Source organism: Mytilus edulis, chromosome 2, assembly GCF_963676685.1.
Source record: "Mytilus edulis chromosome 2, xbMytEdul2.2, whole genome shotgun sequence".
NCBI lineage: Eukaryota > Metazoa > Mollusca > Bivalvia > Mytilida > Mytilidae > Mytilus > Mytilus edulis.
Window position 1 is genome coordinate 89,386,955 of NC_092345.1, and position 17,190 is coordinate 89,404,144.

At 43.6% G+C, this 17,190-nt stretch overlaps 1 protein-coding gene across 1 annotated transcript in view; it reads right to left on the reverse strand.

Annotated features, from left to right (window-relative positions):
• Window positions 1-17,190, reverse strand: part of LOC139510703 (uncharacterized) — a 40,597-nt gene extending 23,407 nt beyond the window's left edge. Inside the window, exons 1-2 of the mRNA XM_071297239.1 lie at window positions 17,137-17,190; window positions 15,493-15,607 (exon numbers count right to left, since the gene is read on the reverse strand). Coding sequence (XP_071153340.1) covers window positions 15,493-15,607; window positions 17,137-17,157 — 136 coding nt within the window. The 5' untranslated portion in view covers window positions 17,158-17,190. The remainder of the gene's footprint in view (window positions 1-15,492; window positions 15,608-17,136) is intronic.

Consider the following 17,190-nt stretch of genomic DNA (forward strand, 5'->3'; position numbering starts at 1 on the left):
ATAAGTGCTATGGGCCATTTTAGAGGCAATACCAACCTCTACCTCTGGTATAATGGTCGATGTGGAGAATCTCTTAGTTTGGCCAGCCGGCAATAGTTTAGTTCCAATTCGTTGTATCTTGGATTCCATATCCCCCCTTTGAACCCTCTACTGACAAACTCGTACGGGTATAGGGTATAAGTGCTATGGGCCATTTTAAAGGCAATAAGTACCTCTTCCTCTGGTATCATTGCCCACGTGGAGAATCTCTTCGTTTGGCCAGCCGGCAATAGTTCATTTTCGAATTTGTGATATACCAGGGTACCCCCCCCCTTTATCCTTTTCTGACTAACTCGAACGGGTCTAGGGCATAAGTGCTATAGGCCATTTTACAGGCAATACCAACCTCTACCTCTGGTATAATGGTCGATGTGGACAATCTCTTAGTTTGGCCAGCCGGCAATAGTTCAGTTCGAATTCGTTGTATCTTGGATTCCAAATCCCCCCTTTGAACCCTCTACTGACAAGCTCGTACGGGTCTAGGGTATAAGTGCTATGGGCCATTTTAAAGGCAATAACTACCTCTTCCGCTGGTATCATTGCCCACGTGGAGAATCTCTTCGTTTGGCCAGCCGGCAATAGTTCATTTTCGAATTTGTGATATACCAGGGTACCCCCCCCCCCCCCTTATCCTTTTCTGACTAACTCGTACGGGTCTAGGGCATAAGTGCTCAAGGCCATTTTAGAGGCAATACCAACCTCTACCTCTGGTATAATGGTCGATGTGGAGAATCTCTTAGTTTGGCCAGCCGGCAATAGTTCAGTTCGAATTCGTTGTATCTTGGATTCAATATCCCCCCTTTGAACCCTCTACTGACAAAATCGTACGGGTCTAGGGTATAAGTGCTCTGGGCCATTTTAAAGGCAATAAGTACCTCTTCCTCTGGTATCATTGCCCACGTGGAGAATCTCTTCGTTTGGCCAGCCGGCAATAGTTCATTTTCGAATTTGTGATATACCAGGGTACCCCCCTTATCCTTTTCTGACTAACTCGTACGGGTCTAGGGCATAAGTGCAATGGTCCATTTTAGAGGCAATACCAACCTCTACCTCTGGTATAATGGTCGATGTGGACAATCTCTTAGTTTGGCCAGCCGGCAATAGTTCAGTTCGAATTCGTTGTATCTTGGATTCCAAATCCCCCCTTTGAACCCTCTACTGACAAGCTCGTACGGGTCTAGGGTATAAGTGCTATGGGCCATTTTAAAGGCAATAACTACCTCTTCCTCTGGTATCATTGCCCACGTGGAGAATCTCTTCGTTTGGCCAGCCGGCAATAGTTCATTTTCGAATTTGTGATATACCAGGGTACCCCCCCCCTTATCCTTTTCTGACTAACTCGTACGGGTCTAGGGCATAAGTGCTATGGGCCATTTTAGAGGCAATACCAACCTCTACCTCTGGTATAATGGTCGATGTGGAGAATCTCTTAGTTTGGCCAGCCGGCAATAGTTCAGTTCGAATTCGTTGTATCTTGGATTCAATATCCCCCCTTTGAACCCTCTACTGACAAACTCGTACGGGTCTAGGGTATAAGTGTTATGGGCCATTTCAAAGGCAATAAGTACCTCTTCCTCTGGTATCATTGCCCACGTGGAGAATCTCTTCGTTTGGCCAGCCGGCAATAGTTCATTTTCGAATTTGTGATATACCAGGGTACCCCCCCCCCCCCCCTTATCCTTTTCTGACAAACTCGTACGGGTCTAGGGCATAAGTGCTATGGGCCATTTTAGAGGCAATATGTACCTCTTCCTCTGGTATCATTGCCCACGTGGAGAATCTCTTCGTTTGGCCAGCCGGCAATAGTTCATTTTCGAATTTGTGATATACCAGGGTACCCCCCCCCCCCCTTAATCCTTTTCTGACTAACTCGTACGGGTCTAGGGCATAAGTGCTATGGGCCATTTTAGAGACAATACCAACCTCTACCTCTGGTATAATGGTCGATGCGGAGAATCTCTTACTTTGGCAGCCGGCAATAGTTCAGTTCGAATTCGTTGTATCTTGGATTCCATATCCCCCCTTTGAACCCTCTACTGACAAACTCGTACGGGTCTAGGGTATAAGTGCTATGGGCCATTTTAAAAGCAATAAGTACCTCTTCCTCTGGTATCATTGTCCACGTTGAGAATCTCTTCGTTTGGCCAGCCGGCAATAGTTCATTTTCGAATTTGTGATATACCAGGGTACCCCCCTTATCCTTTTCTGACTAACTCGTACGGGTCTAGGGCATAAGTGCTATGGTCCATTTTAGAGGCAATACCAACCTCTACCTCTGGTATAATGGTCGATGTGGAGAATCTCTTAGTTTGGCCAGCCGGCAATAGTTCAGTTCGAATTCGCTGTATCTAGGAATCCATATCCCCCCTTTGAACCCTCTACTGACAAACTCGTACGGGTCAAGGGTATAAGTGCTATGGGCCATTTTAAAGGCAATAAGTACCTCTTCCTCTGGTATCATTGCCCACGTGGAGAATCTCTTCGTTTGGCCAGCCGGCAATAGTTCATTTTCGAATTTGTGATATACCAGGGTACCCCCCCTTATCCTTTTCTGACTAACTCGTACGGGTCTAGGGCATAAGTGCTATGGACCATTTTAGAGGCAATACCAACCTCTACCTCTGGTATAATGGTCGATGTGGAGAATCTCTTAGTTTGGCCAGCCGGCAATAGTTCAGTTCGAATTCGCTGTATCTAGGAATCCATATCCCCCCTTTGAACCCTCTACTGACAAACTCGTACGGGTCAAGGGTATAAGTGCTATGGGCCATTTTAAAGGCAATAAGTACCTCTTCCTCTGGTATCATTGCCCACGTGGAGAATCTCTTCGTTTGGCCAGCCGGCAATAGTTCATTTTCGAATTTGTGATATACCAGGGTACCCCCCCTTATCCTTTTCTGACTAACTCGTACGGGTCTAGGGCATAAGTGCTATGGGCCATTTTAGAGGCAATACCAACCTCTACCTCTGGTATAATGGTCGATGTGGAAAATCTCTTAGTTTGGCCAGCCGGCAATAGTTCAGTTCGAATTCGTTGTATCTTGGATTCAATATCCCCCCTTTGAACCCTCTACTGACAAACTCGTACGGGTCTAGGGTATAAGTGTTATGGGCCATTTCAAAGGCAATAAGTACCTCTTCCTCTGGTATCATTGCCCACGTGGAGAATCTCTTCGTTTGGCCAGCCGGCAATAGTTCATTTTCGAATTTGTGATATACCAGGGTACCCCCCCTTATCCTTTTCTGACTAACTCGTACGGGTCTAGGGCATAAGTGCTATGGACCATTTTAGAGGCAATACCAACCTCTACCTCTGGTATAATGGTCGATGTGGAGAATCTCTTAGTTTGGCCAGCCGGCAATAGTTCAGTTCGAATTCGCTGTATCTAGGAATCCATATCCCCCCTTTGAACCCTCTACTGACAAACTCGTACGGGTCAAGGGTATAAGTGCTATGGGCCATTTTAAAGGCAATAAGTACCTCTTCCTCTGGTATCATTGCCCACGTGGAGAATCTCTTCGTTTGGCCAGCCGGCAATAGTTCATTTTCGAATTTGTGATATACCAGGGTACCCCCCCTTATCCTTTTCTGACTAACTCGTACGGGTCTAGGGCATAAGTGCTATGGGCCATTTTAGAGGCAATACCAACCTCTACCTCTGGTATAATGGTCGATGTGGAGAATCTCTTAGTTTGGCCAGCCGGCAATAGTTCAGTTCGAATTCGTTGTATCTTGGATTCAATATCCCCCCTTTGAACCCTCTACTGACAAACTCGTACGGGTCTAGGGTATAAGTGTTATGGGCCATTTCAAAGGCAATAAGTACCTCTTCCTCTGGTATCATTGCCCACGTGGAGAATCTCTTCGTTTGGCCAGCCGGCAATAGTTCATTTTCGAATTTGTGATATACCAGGGTACCCCCCCTTATCCTTTTCTGACTAACTCGTACGGGTCTAGGGCATAAGTGCTATGGACCATTTTAGAGGCAATACCAACCTCTACCTCTGGTATAATGGTCGATGTGGAGAATCTCTTAGTTTGGCCAGCCGGCAATAGTTCAGTTCGAATTCGCTGTATCTAGGAATCCATATCCCCCCTTTGAACCCTCTACTGACAAACTCGTACGGGTCAAGGGTATAAGTGCTATGGGCCATTTTAAAGGCAATAAGTACCTCTTCCTCTGGTATCATTGCCCACGTGGAGAATCTCTTCGTTTGGCCAGCCGGCAATAGTTCATTTTCGAATTTGTGATATACCAGGGTACCCCCCCTTATCCTTTTCTGACTAACTCGTACGGGTCTAGGGCATAAGTGCTATGGGCCATTTTAGAGGCAATACCAACCTCTACCTCTGGTATAATGGTCGATGTGGAGAATCTCTTAGTTTGGCCAGCCGGCAATAGTTCAGTTCGAATTCGTTGTATCTTGGATTCAATATCCCCCCTTTGAACCCTCTACTGACAAACTCGTACGGGTCTAGGGTATAAGTGTTATGGGCCATTTCAAAGGCAATAAGTACCTCTTCCTCTGGTATCATTGCCCACGTGGAGAATCTCTTCGTTTGGCCAGCCGGCAATAGTTCATTTTCGAATTTGTGATATACCAGGGTACCCCCCCTTATCCTTTTCTGACTAACTCGTACGGGTCTAGGGCATAAGTGCTATGGACCATTTTAGAGGCAATACCAACCTCTACCTCTGGTATAATGGTCGATGTGGAGAATCTCTTAGTTTGGCCAGCCGGCAATAGTTCAGTTCGAATTCGTTGTATCTTGGATTCAATATCCCCCCTTTGAACCCTCTACTGACAAACTCGTACGGGTCTAGGGTATAAGTGTTATGGGCCATTTCAAAGGCAATAAGTACCTCTTCCTCTGGTATCATTGCCCACGTGGAGAATCTCTTCGTTTGGCCAGCCGGCAATAGTTCATTTTCGAATTTGTGATATACCAGGGTACCCCCCCTTATCCTTTTCTGACTAACTCGTACGGGTCTAGGGCATAAGTGCTATGGACCATTTTAGAGGCAATACCAACCTCTACCTCTGGTATAATGGTCGATGTGGAGAATCTCTTAGTTTGGCCAGCCGGCAATAGTTCAGTTCGAATTCGCTGTATCTAGGAATCCATATCCCCCCTTTGAACCCTCTACTGACAAACTCGTACGGGTCAAGGGTATAAGTGCTATGGGCCATTTTAAAGGCAATAAGTACCTCTTCCTCTGGTATCATTGCCCACGTGGAGAATCTCTTCGTTTGGCCAGCCGGCAATAGTTCATTTTCGAATTTGTGATATACCAGGGTACCCCCCCTTATCCTTTTCTGACTAACTCGTACGGGTCTAGGGCATAAGTGCTATGGGCCATTTTAGAGGCAATACCAACTTCTACCTCTGGTATAATGGTCGATGTGGAGAATCTCTTAGTTTGGCCAGCCGGCAATAGTTCAGTTCGAATTCGTTGTATCTTGGATTCAATATCCCCCCTTTGAACCCTCTACTGACAAACTCGTACGGGTCTAGGGTATAAGTGTTATGGGCCATTTCAAAGGCAATAAGTACCTCTTCCTCTGGTATCATTGCCCACGTGGAGAATCTCTTCGTTTGGCCAGCCGGCAATAGTTCATTTTCGAATTTGTGATATACCAGGGTACCCCCCCTTATCCTTTTCTGACTAACTCGTACGGGTCTAGGGCATAAGTGCTATGGACCATTTTAGAGGCAATACCAACCTCTACCTCTGGTATAATGGTCGATGTGGAGAATCTCTTAGTTTGGCCAGCCGGCAATAGTTCAGTTCGAATTCGCTGTATCTAGGAATCCATATCCCCCCTTTGAACCCTCTACTGACAAACTCGTACGGGTCAAGGGTATAAGTGCTATGGGCCATTTTAAAGGCAATAAGTACCTCTTCCTCTGGTATCATTGCCCACGTGGAGAATCTCTTCGTTTGGCCAGCCGGCAATAGTTCATTTTCGAATTTGTGATATACCAGGGTACCCCCCCCTTATCCTTTTCTGACTAACTCGTACGGGTCTAGGGCATAAGTGCTATGGGCCATTTTAGAGGCAATACCAACCTCTACCTCTGGTATAATGGTCGATGTGGAGAATCTCTTAGTTTGGCCAGCCGGCAATAGTTCAGTTCGAATTCGTTGTATCTAGGAATCCATATCCCCCCTTTGAACCCTCTACTGACAAACTCGTACGGGTCTAGGGTATAAGTGTTATGGGCCATTTCAAAGGCAATAAGTACCTCTTCCTCTGGTATCATTGCCCACGTGGAGAATCTCTTCGTTTGGCCAGCCGGCAATAGTTCATTTTCGAATTTGTGATATACCAGGGTACCCCCCCTTATCCTTTTCTGACTAACTCGTACGGGTCTAGGGCATAAGTGCTATGGACCATTTTAGAGGCAATACCAACCTCTACCTCTGGTATAATGGTCGATGTGGAGAATCTCTTAGTTTGGCCAGCCGGCAATAGTTCAGTTCGAATTCGCTGTATCTAGGAATCCATATCCCCCCTTTGAACCCTCTACTGACAAACTCGTACGGGTCAAGGGTATAAGTGTTATGGGCCATTTCAAAGGCAATAAGTACCTCTTCCTCTGGTATCATTGCCCACGTGGAGAATCTCTTCGTTTGGCCAGCCGGCAATAGTTCATTTTCGAATTTGTGATATACCAGGGTACCCCCCCCTTATCCTTTTCTGACTAACTCGTACGGGTCTAGGGCATAAGTGCTATGGGCCATTTTAGAGGCAATACCAACCTCTACCTCTGGTATAATGGTCGATGTGGAGAATCTCTTAGTTTGGCCAGCCGGCAATAGTTCAGTTCGAATTCGTTGTATCTAGGAATCCATATCCCCCCTTTGAACCCTCTACTGACAAACTCGTACGGGTCAAGGGTATAAGTGCTATGGGCCATTTTAAAGGCAATAAGTACCTCTTCCTCTGGTATCATTGCCCACGTGGAGAATCTCTTCGTTTGGCCAGCCGGCAATAGTTCATTTTCGAATTTGTGATATACCAGGGTACCCCCCCTTATCCTTTTCTGACTAACTCGTACGGGTCTAGGGCATAAGTGCTATGGGCCATTTTAGAGGCAATACCAACCTCTACCTCTGGTATAATGGTCGATGTGGAGAATCTCTTAGTTTGGCCAGCCGGCAATAGTTCAGTTCGAATTCGTTGTATCTTGGATTCAATATCCCCCCTTTGAACCCTCTACTGACAAACTCGTACGGGTCTAGGGTATAAGTGTTATGGGCCATTTCAAAGGCAATAAGTACCTCTTCCTCTGGTATCATTGCCCACGTGGAGAATCTCTTCGTTTGGCCAGCCGGCAATAGTTCATTTTCGAATTTGTGATATACCAGGGTACCCCCCCTTATCCTTTTCTGACTAACTCGTACGGGTCTAGGGCATAAGTGCTATGGACCATTTTAGAGGCAATACCAACCTCTACCTCTGGTATAATGGTCGATGTGGAGAATCTCTTAGTTTGGCCAGCCGGCAATAGTTCAGTTCGAATTCGCTGTATCTAGGAATCCATATCCCCCCTTTGAACCCTCTACTGACAAACTCGTACGGGTCAAGGGTATAAGTGCTATGGGCCATTTTAAAGGCAATAAGTACCTCTTCCTCTGGTATCATTGCCCACGTGGAGAATCTCTTCGTTTGGCCAGCCGGCAATAGTTCATTTTCGAATTTGTGATATACCAGGGTACCCCCCCTTATCCTTTTCTGACTAACTCGTACGGGTCTAGGGCATAAGTGCTATGGGCCATTTTAGAGGCAATACCAACCTCTACCTCTGGTATAATGGTCGATGTGGAGAATCTCTTAGTTTGGCCAGCCGGCAATAGTTCAGTTCGAATTCGTTGTATCTTGGATTCAATATCCCCCCTTTGAACCCTCTACTGACAAACTCGTACGGGTCTAGGGTATAAGTGTTATGGGCCATTTCAAAGGCAATAAGTACCTCTTCCTCTGGTATCATTGCCCACGTGGAGAATCTCTTCGTTTGGCCAGCCGGCAATAGTTCATTTTCGAATTTGTGATATACCAGGGTACCCCCCCTTATCCTTTTCTGACTAACTCGTACGGGTCTAGGGCATAAGTGCTATGGACCATTTTAGAGGCAATACCAACCTCTACCTCTGGTATAATGGTCGATGTGGAGAATCTCTTAGTTTGGCCAGCCGGCAATAGTTCAGTTCGAATTCGCTGTATCTAGGAATCCATATCCCCCCTTTGAACCCTCTACTGACAAACTCGTACGGGTCAAGGGTATAAGTGCTATGGGCCATTTTAAAGGCAATAAGTACCTCTTCCTCTGGTATCATTGCCCACGTGGAGAATCTCTTCGTTTGGCCAGCCGGCAATAGTTCATTTTCGAATTTGTGATATACCAGGGTACCCCCCCTTATCCTTTTCTGACTAACTCGTACGGGTCTAGGGCATAAGTGCTATGGGCCATTTTAGAGGCAATACCAACCTCTACCTCTGGTATAATGGTCGATGTGGAGAATCTCTTAGTTTGGCCAGCCGGCAATAGTTCAGTTCGAATTCGTTGTATCTTGGATTCAATATCCCCCCTTTGAACCCTCTACTGACAAACTCGTACGGGTCTAGGGTATAAGTGTTATGGGCCATTTCAAAGGCAATAAGTACCTCTTCCTCTGGTATCATTGCCCACGTGGAGAATCTCTTCGTTTGGCCAGCCGGCAATAGTTCATTTTCGAATTTGTGATATACCAGGGTACCCCCCCTTATCCTTTTCTGACTAACTCGTACGGGTCTAGGGCATAAGTGCTATGGACCATTTTAGAGGCAATACCAACCTCTACCTCTGGTATAATGGTCGATGTGGAGAATCTCTTAGTTTGGCCAGCCGGCAATAGTTCAGTTCGAATTCGCTGTATCTAGGAATCCATATCCCCCCTTTGAACCCTCTACTGACAAACTCGTACGGGTCAAGGGTATAAGTGCTATGGGCCATTTTAAAGGCAATAAGTACCTCTTCCTCTGGTATCATTGCCCACGTGGAGAATCTCTTCGTTTGGCCAGCCGGCAATAGTTCATTTTCGAATTTGTGATATACCAGGGTACCCCCCCTTATCCTTTTCTGACTAACTCGTACGGGTCTAGGGCATAAGTGCTATGGGCCATTTTAGAGGCAATACCAACCTCTACCTCTGGTATAATGGTCGATGTGGAGAATCTCTTAGTTTGGCCAGCCGGCAATAGTTCAGTTCGAATTCGTTGTATCTTGGATTCAATATCCCCCCTTTGAACCCTCTACTGACAAACTCGTACGGGTCTAGGGTATAAGTGTTATGGGCCATTTCAAAGGCAATAAGTACCTCTTCCTCTGGTATCATTGCCCACGTGGAGAATCTCTTCGTTTGGCCAGCCGGCAATAGTTCATTTTCGAATTTGTGATATACCAGGGTACCCCCCCTTATCCTTTTCTGACTAACTCGTACGGGTCTAGGGCATAAGTGCTATGGACCATTTTAGAGGCAATACCAACCTCTACCTCTGGTATAATGGTCGATGTGGAGAATCTCTTAGTTTGGCCAGCCGGCAATAGTTCAGTTCGAATTCGCTGTATCTAGGAATCCATATCCCCCCTTTGAACCCTCTACTGACAAACTCGTACGGGTCAAGGGTATAAGTGCTATGGGCCATTTTAAAGGCAATAAGTACCTCTTCCTCTGGTATCATTGCCCACGTGGAGAATCTCTTCGTTTGGCCAGCCGGCAATAGTTCATTTTCGAATTTGTGATATACCAGGGTACCCCCCCTTATCCTTTTCTGACTAACTCGTACGGGTCTAGGGCATAAGTGCTATGGGCCATTTTAGAGGCAATACCAACCTCTACCTCTGGTATAATGGTCGATGTGGAGAATCTCTTAGTTTGGCCAGCCGGCAATAGTTCAGTTCGAATTCGTTGTATCTTGGATTCAATATCCCCCCTTTGAACCCTCTACTGACAAACTCGTACGGGTCTAGGGTATAAGTGTTATGGGCCATTTCAAAGGCAATAAGTACCTCTTCCTCTGGTATCATTGCCCACGTGGAGAATCTCTTCGTTTGGCCAGCCGGCAATAGTTCATTTTCGAATTTGTGATATACCAGGGTACCCCCCCTTATCCTTTTCTGACTAACTCGTACGGGTCTAGGGCATAAGTGCTATGGACCATTTTAGAGGCAATACCAACCTCTACCTCTGGTATAATGGTCGATGTGGAGAATCTCTTAGTTTGGCCAGCCGGCAATAGTTCAGTTCGAATTCGCTGTATCTAGGAATCCATATCCCCCCTTTGAACCCTCTACTGACAAACTCGTACGGGTCAAGGGTATAAGTGCTATGGGCCATTTTAAAGGCAATAAGTACCTCTTCCTCTGGTATCATTGCCCACGTGGAGAATCTCTTCGTTTGGCCAGCCGGCAATAGTTCATTTTCGAATTTGTGATATACCAGGGTACCCCCCCTTATCCTTTTCTGACTAACTCGTACGGGTCTAGGGCATAAGTGCTATGGGCCATTTTAGAGGCAATACCAACCTCTACCTCTGGTATAATGGTCGATGTGGAGAATCTCTTAGTTTGGCCAGCCGGCAATAGTTCAGTTCGAATTCGTTGTATCTTGGATTCAATATCCCCCCTTTGAACCCTCTACTGACAAACTCGTACGGGTCTAGGGTATAAGTGTTATGGGCCATTTCAAAGGCAATAAGTACCTCTTCCTCTGGTATCATTGCCCACGTGGAGAATCTCTTCGTTTGGCCAGCCGGCAATAGTTCATTTTCGAATTTGTGATATACCAGGGTACCCCCCCTTATCCTTTTCTGACTAACTCGTACGGGTCTAGGGCATAAGTGCTATGGACCATTTTAGAGGCAATACCAACCTCTACCTCTGGTATAATGGTCGATGTGGAGAATCTCTTAGTTTGGCCAGCCGGCAATAGTTCAGTTCGAATTCGCTGTATCTAGGAATCCATATCCCCCCTTTGAACCCTCTACTGACAAACTCGTACGGGTCAAGGGTATAAGTGCTATGGGCCATTTTAAAGGCAATAAGTACCTCTTCCTCTGGTATCATTGCCCACGTGGAGAATCTCTTCGTTTGGCCAGCCGGCAATAGTTCATTTTCGAATTTGTGATATACCAGGGTACCCCCCCTTATCCTTTTCTGACTAACTCGTACGGGTCTAGGGCATAAGTGCTATGGGCCATTTTAGAGGCAATACCAACCTCTACCTCTGGTATAATGGTCGATGTGGAGAATCTCTTAGTTTGGCCAGCCGGCAATAGTTCAGTTCGAATTCGTTGTATCTTGGATTCAATATCCCCCCTTTGAACCCTCTACTGACAAACTCGTACGGGTCTAGGGTATAAGTGTTATGGGCCATTTCAAAGGCAATAAGTACCTCTTCCTCTGGTATCATTGCCCACGTGGAGAATCTCTTCGTTTGGCCAGCCGGCAATAGTTCATTTTCGAATTTGTGATATACCAGGGTACCCCCCCTTATCCTTTTCTGACTAACTCGTACGGGTCTAGGGCATAAGTGCTATGGACCATTTTAGAGGCAATACCAACCTCTACCTCTGGTATAATGGTCGATGTGGAGAATCTCTTAGTTTGGCCAGCCGGCAATAGTTCAGTTCGAATTCGCTGTATCTAGGAATCCATATCCCCCCTTTGAACCCTCTACTGACAAACTCGTACGGGTCAAGGGTATAAGTGCTATGGGCCATTTTAAAGGCAATAAGTACCTCTTCCTCTGGTATCATTGCCCACGTGGAGAATCTCTTCGTTTGGCCAGCCGGCAATAGTTCATTTTCGAATTTGTGATATACCAGGGTACCCCCCCTTATCCTTTTCTGACTAACTCGTACGGGTCTAGGGCATAAGTGCTATGGGCCATTTTAGAGGCAATACCAACCTCTACCTCTGGTATAATGGTCGATGTGGAGAATCTCTTAGTTTGGCCAGCCGGCAATAGTTCAGTTCGAATTCGTTGTATCTTGGATTCAATATCCCCCCTTTGAACCCTCTACTGACAAACTCGTACGGGTCTAGGGTATAAGTGTTATGGGCCATTTCAAAGGCAATAAGTACCTCTTCCTCTGGTATCATTGCCCACGTGGAGAATCTCTTCGTTTGGCCAGCCGGCAATAGTTCATTTTCGAATTTGTGATATACCAGGGTACCCCCCCTTATCCTTTTCTGACTAACTCGTACGGGTCTAGGGCATAAGTGCTATGGACCATTTTAGAGGCAATACCAACCTCTACCTCTGGTATAATGGTCGATGTGGAGAATCTCTTAGTTTGGCCAGCCGGCAATAGTTCAGTTCGAATTCGCTGTATCTAGGAATCCATATCCCCCCTTTGAACCCTCTACTGACAAACTCGTACGGGTCAAGGGTATAAGTGCTATGGGCCATTTTAAAGGCAATAAGTACCTCTTCCTCTGGTATCATTGCCCACGTGGAGAATCTCTTCGTTTGGCCAGCCGGCAATAGTTCATTTTCGAATTTGTGATATACCAGGGTACCCCCCCTTATCCTTTTCTGACTAACTCGTACGGGTCTAGGGCATAAGTGCTATGGGCCATTTTAGAGGCAATACCAACCTCTACCTCTGGTATAATGGTCGATGTGGAGAATCTCTTAGTTTGGCCAGCCGGCAATAGTTCAGTTCGAATTCGTTGTATCTTGGATTCAATATCCCCCCTTTGAACCCTCTACTGACAAACTCGTACGGGTCTAGGGTATAAGTGTTATGGGCCATTTCAAAGGCAATAAGTACCTCTTCCTCTGGTATCATTGCCCACGTGGAGAATCTCTTCGTTTGGCCAGCCGGCAATAGTTCATTTTCGAATTTGTGATATACCAGGGTACCCCCCCTTATCCTTTTCTGACTAACTCGTACGGGTCTAGGGCATAAGTGCTATGGACCATTTTAGAGGCAATACCAACCTCTACCTCTGGTATAATGGTCGATGTGGAGAATCTCTTAGTTTGGCCAGCCGGCAATAGTTCAGTTCGAATTCGCTGTATCTAGGAATCCATATCCCCCCTTTGAACCCTCTACTGACAAACTCGTACGGGTCAAGGGTATAAGTGCTATGGGCCATTTTAAAGGCAATAAGTACCTCTTCCTCTGGTATCATTGCCCACGTGGAGAATCTCTTCGTTTGGCCAGCCGGCAATAGTTCATTTTCGAATTTGTGATATACCAGGGTACCCCCCCTTATCCTTTTCTGACTAACTCGTACGGGTCTAGGGCATAAGTGCTATGGGCCATTTTAGAGGCAATACCAACCTCTACCTCTGGTATAATGGTCGATGTGGAGAATCTCTTAGTTTGGCCAGCCGGCAATAGTTCAGTTCGAATTCGTTGTATCTTGGATTCAATATCCCCCCTTTGAACCCTCTACTGACAAACTCGTACGGGTCTAGGGTATAAGTGTTATGGGCCATTTCAAAGGCAATAAGTACCTCTTCCTCTGGTATCATTGCCCACGTGGAGAATCTCTTCGTTTGGCCAGCCGGCAATAGTTCATTTTCGAATTTGTGATATACCAGGGTACCCCCCCTTATCCTTTTCTGACTAACTCGTACGGGTCTAGGGCATAAGTGCTATGGACCATTTTAGAGGCAATACCAACCTCTACCTCTGGTATAATGGTCGATGTGGAGAATCTCTTAGTTTGGCCAGCCGGCAATAGTTCAGTTCGAATTCGCTGTATCTAGGAATCCATATCCCCCCTTTGAACCCTCTACTGACAAACTCGTACGGGTCAAGGGTATAAGTGCTATGGGCCATTTTAAAGGCAATAAGTACCTCTTCCTCTGGTATCATTGCCCACGTGGAGAATCTCTTCGTTTGGCCAGCCGGCAATAGTTCATTTTCGAATTTGTGATATACCAGGGTACCCCCCCTTATCCTTTTCTGACTAACTCGTACGGGTCTAGGGCATAAGTGCTATGGGCCATTTTAGAGGCAATACCAACCTCTACCTCTGGTATAATGGTCGATGTGGAGAATCTCTTAGTTTGGCCAGCCGGCAATAGTTCAGTTCGAATTCGTTGTATCTTGGATTCAATATCCCCCCTTTGAACCCTCTACTGACAAACTCGTACGGGTCTAGGGTATAAGTGTTATGGGCCATTTCAAAGGCAATAAGTACCTCTTCCTCTGGTATCATTGCCCACGTGGAGAATCTCTTCGTTTGGCCAGCCGGCAATAGTTCATTTTCGAATTTGTGATATACCAGGGTACCCCCCCCCCCCCCCTTATCCTTTTCTGACTAACTCGTACGGGTCTAGGGCATAAGTGATATGGGCCATTTTAGAGGCAATAATATGGACTGAATTAAAGATTAAAGACTCTTATTGATCTCCGTAATTTTGAAGAATTATGTCATTGAAATAGTAATTGACAGTTTCTATTTTTCTGTTTATTATATGTCTTTAATTAACTATGTTTCTTGTTTTTCTGATCTTTTTTAATTGTGTGATACTATCATATGTATTGTATATTTTAGTTTTAGAATTGGACTATATTTGTAGACAACGAACAGATTATGGAATGCCCATATGACAATTAATTCCATTTAATTACCCTCTATTTAATCATCTTGTTTTAATTACTAAAGTTTACATTGATTCAATAATAACAACATTGTAATGATCATAATTGTTTTGTGTTGTGTGAGGCAATGCAATTAAACTTTTCATTTACTTTCATTTTAAATGACGCGGACTTTACAGAAGACACCTATTGGCTTAATATTTCTTAATTACTTTATATTGCTATAAATAGCATAACCATAATGGATATTGACAGCAAAATTTATTTTATTGTCACAATCTAATAACTACCCAAAACATTTCATCGAACGCGGTTTTGATCTCATGAATATTGTTGACGGCTAGCCTCATGAATATTAACGCCGGCTAGATCCACACTAGTTAATTCGCTTTGTTAGACCTGATATCTATACTATTGGATAATTACTGCGTTTAAATTTCATACAAAATGTAGTGAAAGGTATATGTCACACACAAAGTATTTGTGCCTGTCAATCAGATCTCGATCAGTCTTGGCTGTAAAGTATTTAAGATGATGTAAAAATTGCAGAGGCATTCTTCACTAACGTTGTAGAAACCGACATTTTGTAAGACAAACAGTGGACGACAGGACATTTATCCAATTTCAATTCATCAATGTTGGCCTTTTAAACATTTGTTTTGATTCGAGCGTCACTGATAAGTCTTTTGTAGACGAAACGCGCGTCTGGCGTAGGTGTAAAATTGTAGTCCTAGTATCTATGATGAGTTTATTTTACGGTGTGAGAAATGGGAGAACATAATCTCCCCAATTATGTAATGATATCCTATATTTTAGTGACTTATAAATAATCGTACTCACTGGATATGGAATTAGAATTCCATTCATTTTTCCTTTGATTTTTCCTCCATGATTGTGATTTAACACCAAAAATACACAAAAATAACAATAACACCGAAGTTACGGTTATCCGCATCTAAAAGATTTATAAGATTTAAAAAAAAATGACATATAATCTGAGTGCGCTTTATTACATTTTGTTCGTTTGTATTTATTGTTGTTCACGTTTTTATGTGATTACTTCTGTTTTGTGTTAATTTTGTTAAGGGGTGAGTGTGAGTATTCTGAAGGTCAAAGTATACCAAGACGCTTTCAAATGCAATAAATAAGTTATAAAGAGTGAATAGTGAAAGCAAATAGTTTCAAGTTCAATTTGCTGACATCCATGAATACTGTTGGATGCATTGTCAATTTAATATTATGTTTTATTGGACGTTAATAGTTGAATTCATAAACAATATTCTTTAAAATTCTTTCAAATAAAGACCAGCAAACCAAGAATAAACAAACTGTTCTCATACCGGTTTTAAAACAGAGATACTTGGTAAACATATTTACCTTCACATGCGTTATATCCAAAGAATATGCACAAAGTCTTTAGTCAGATGTATTGTTTAAACATAAAACAACATGAGTATCATTTGTCTATGTTTTAATGAATTCGTATATTTTATTCATGACTTAAAGCCACTAAAATTGAACATAGTAATAAACTAACTCGGTGTAGCTATACTTTATGAAATAATTTATTTCCATGTATATATGCAAGTGTTTGTATTTGTGTCGTATTATAATAATGAAATTACATATGTGCATTAATATATGATAAGCACCATGCATTCAAGAACGGGATTGTAAATTACGTGAAGATGATTAGTCATTTAATCTTTAATGTATGTAAAACGCAGACTCTTGTAAAAGTGTGCCAAATATATATTATCACAGAATTCCAATAAACCCGATAAGACAACCCCTTTCTGGTTAAATATAAACGTAACATGATACTTTTTAGTGCGTAAGACACGTGCTTTTGTAAGTCGAAACTATGCATCCAAAGAGTGGAACCAGAAATAATTAAAAGTCCGTACGAAAGTAGTATCAACACTCCCGTCAAAAACTACTACTGTCAACTTTGTCATAGGGTTGCAACCTTTTCTTATAGCACAAGTTGTATAAAGTTAATACACAGGAATATTAAATGACAAAAATTAAAAAAAAAATCTTTTCATTTATTTTGTTTATTTTTACTATTGTTTGTATATCACTTAAATTTCCCACTTTCATAAATGTGTTTACAATTTATAATTAGTTGGTGACAACTGACAACCTTGTCGTAAACAATTTATTAAATTTTACATGGCAGTAATGACTAATTTGAGAGTGAGGTTGGGAAGTTGAAAAGGTTAACATGATTTAATGATCAAATGGAAACTTTGGTCTTACCTTAACAAATTGAAGTCGTCCAGTTAAATAATGAACCTTGGATAAAAATGACCTATCAAACTGTTTTAAGAGTGCGGACTCATTAGTAAAAATAACACTTCTGGTTAACTGTCATGTGTGATGAATTGCTTACACAGTACTTGCACCTTGATAAAATAGTTATAATTATTTAGCTTTGACCATATTTTTTACACAAACACATCATTGACGAGATTTAATTACCGAATTTTGTCCGGAAAACATGCTCTTGGTAGATTGATTGTCATCGAGGAATGT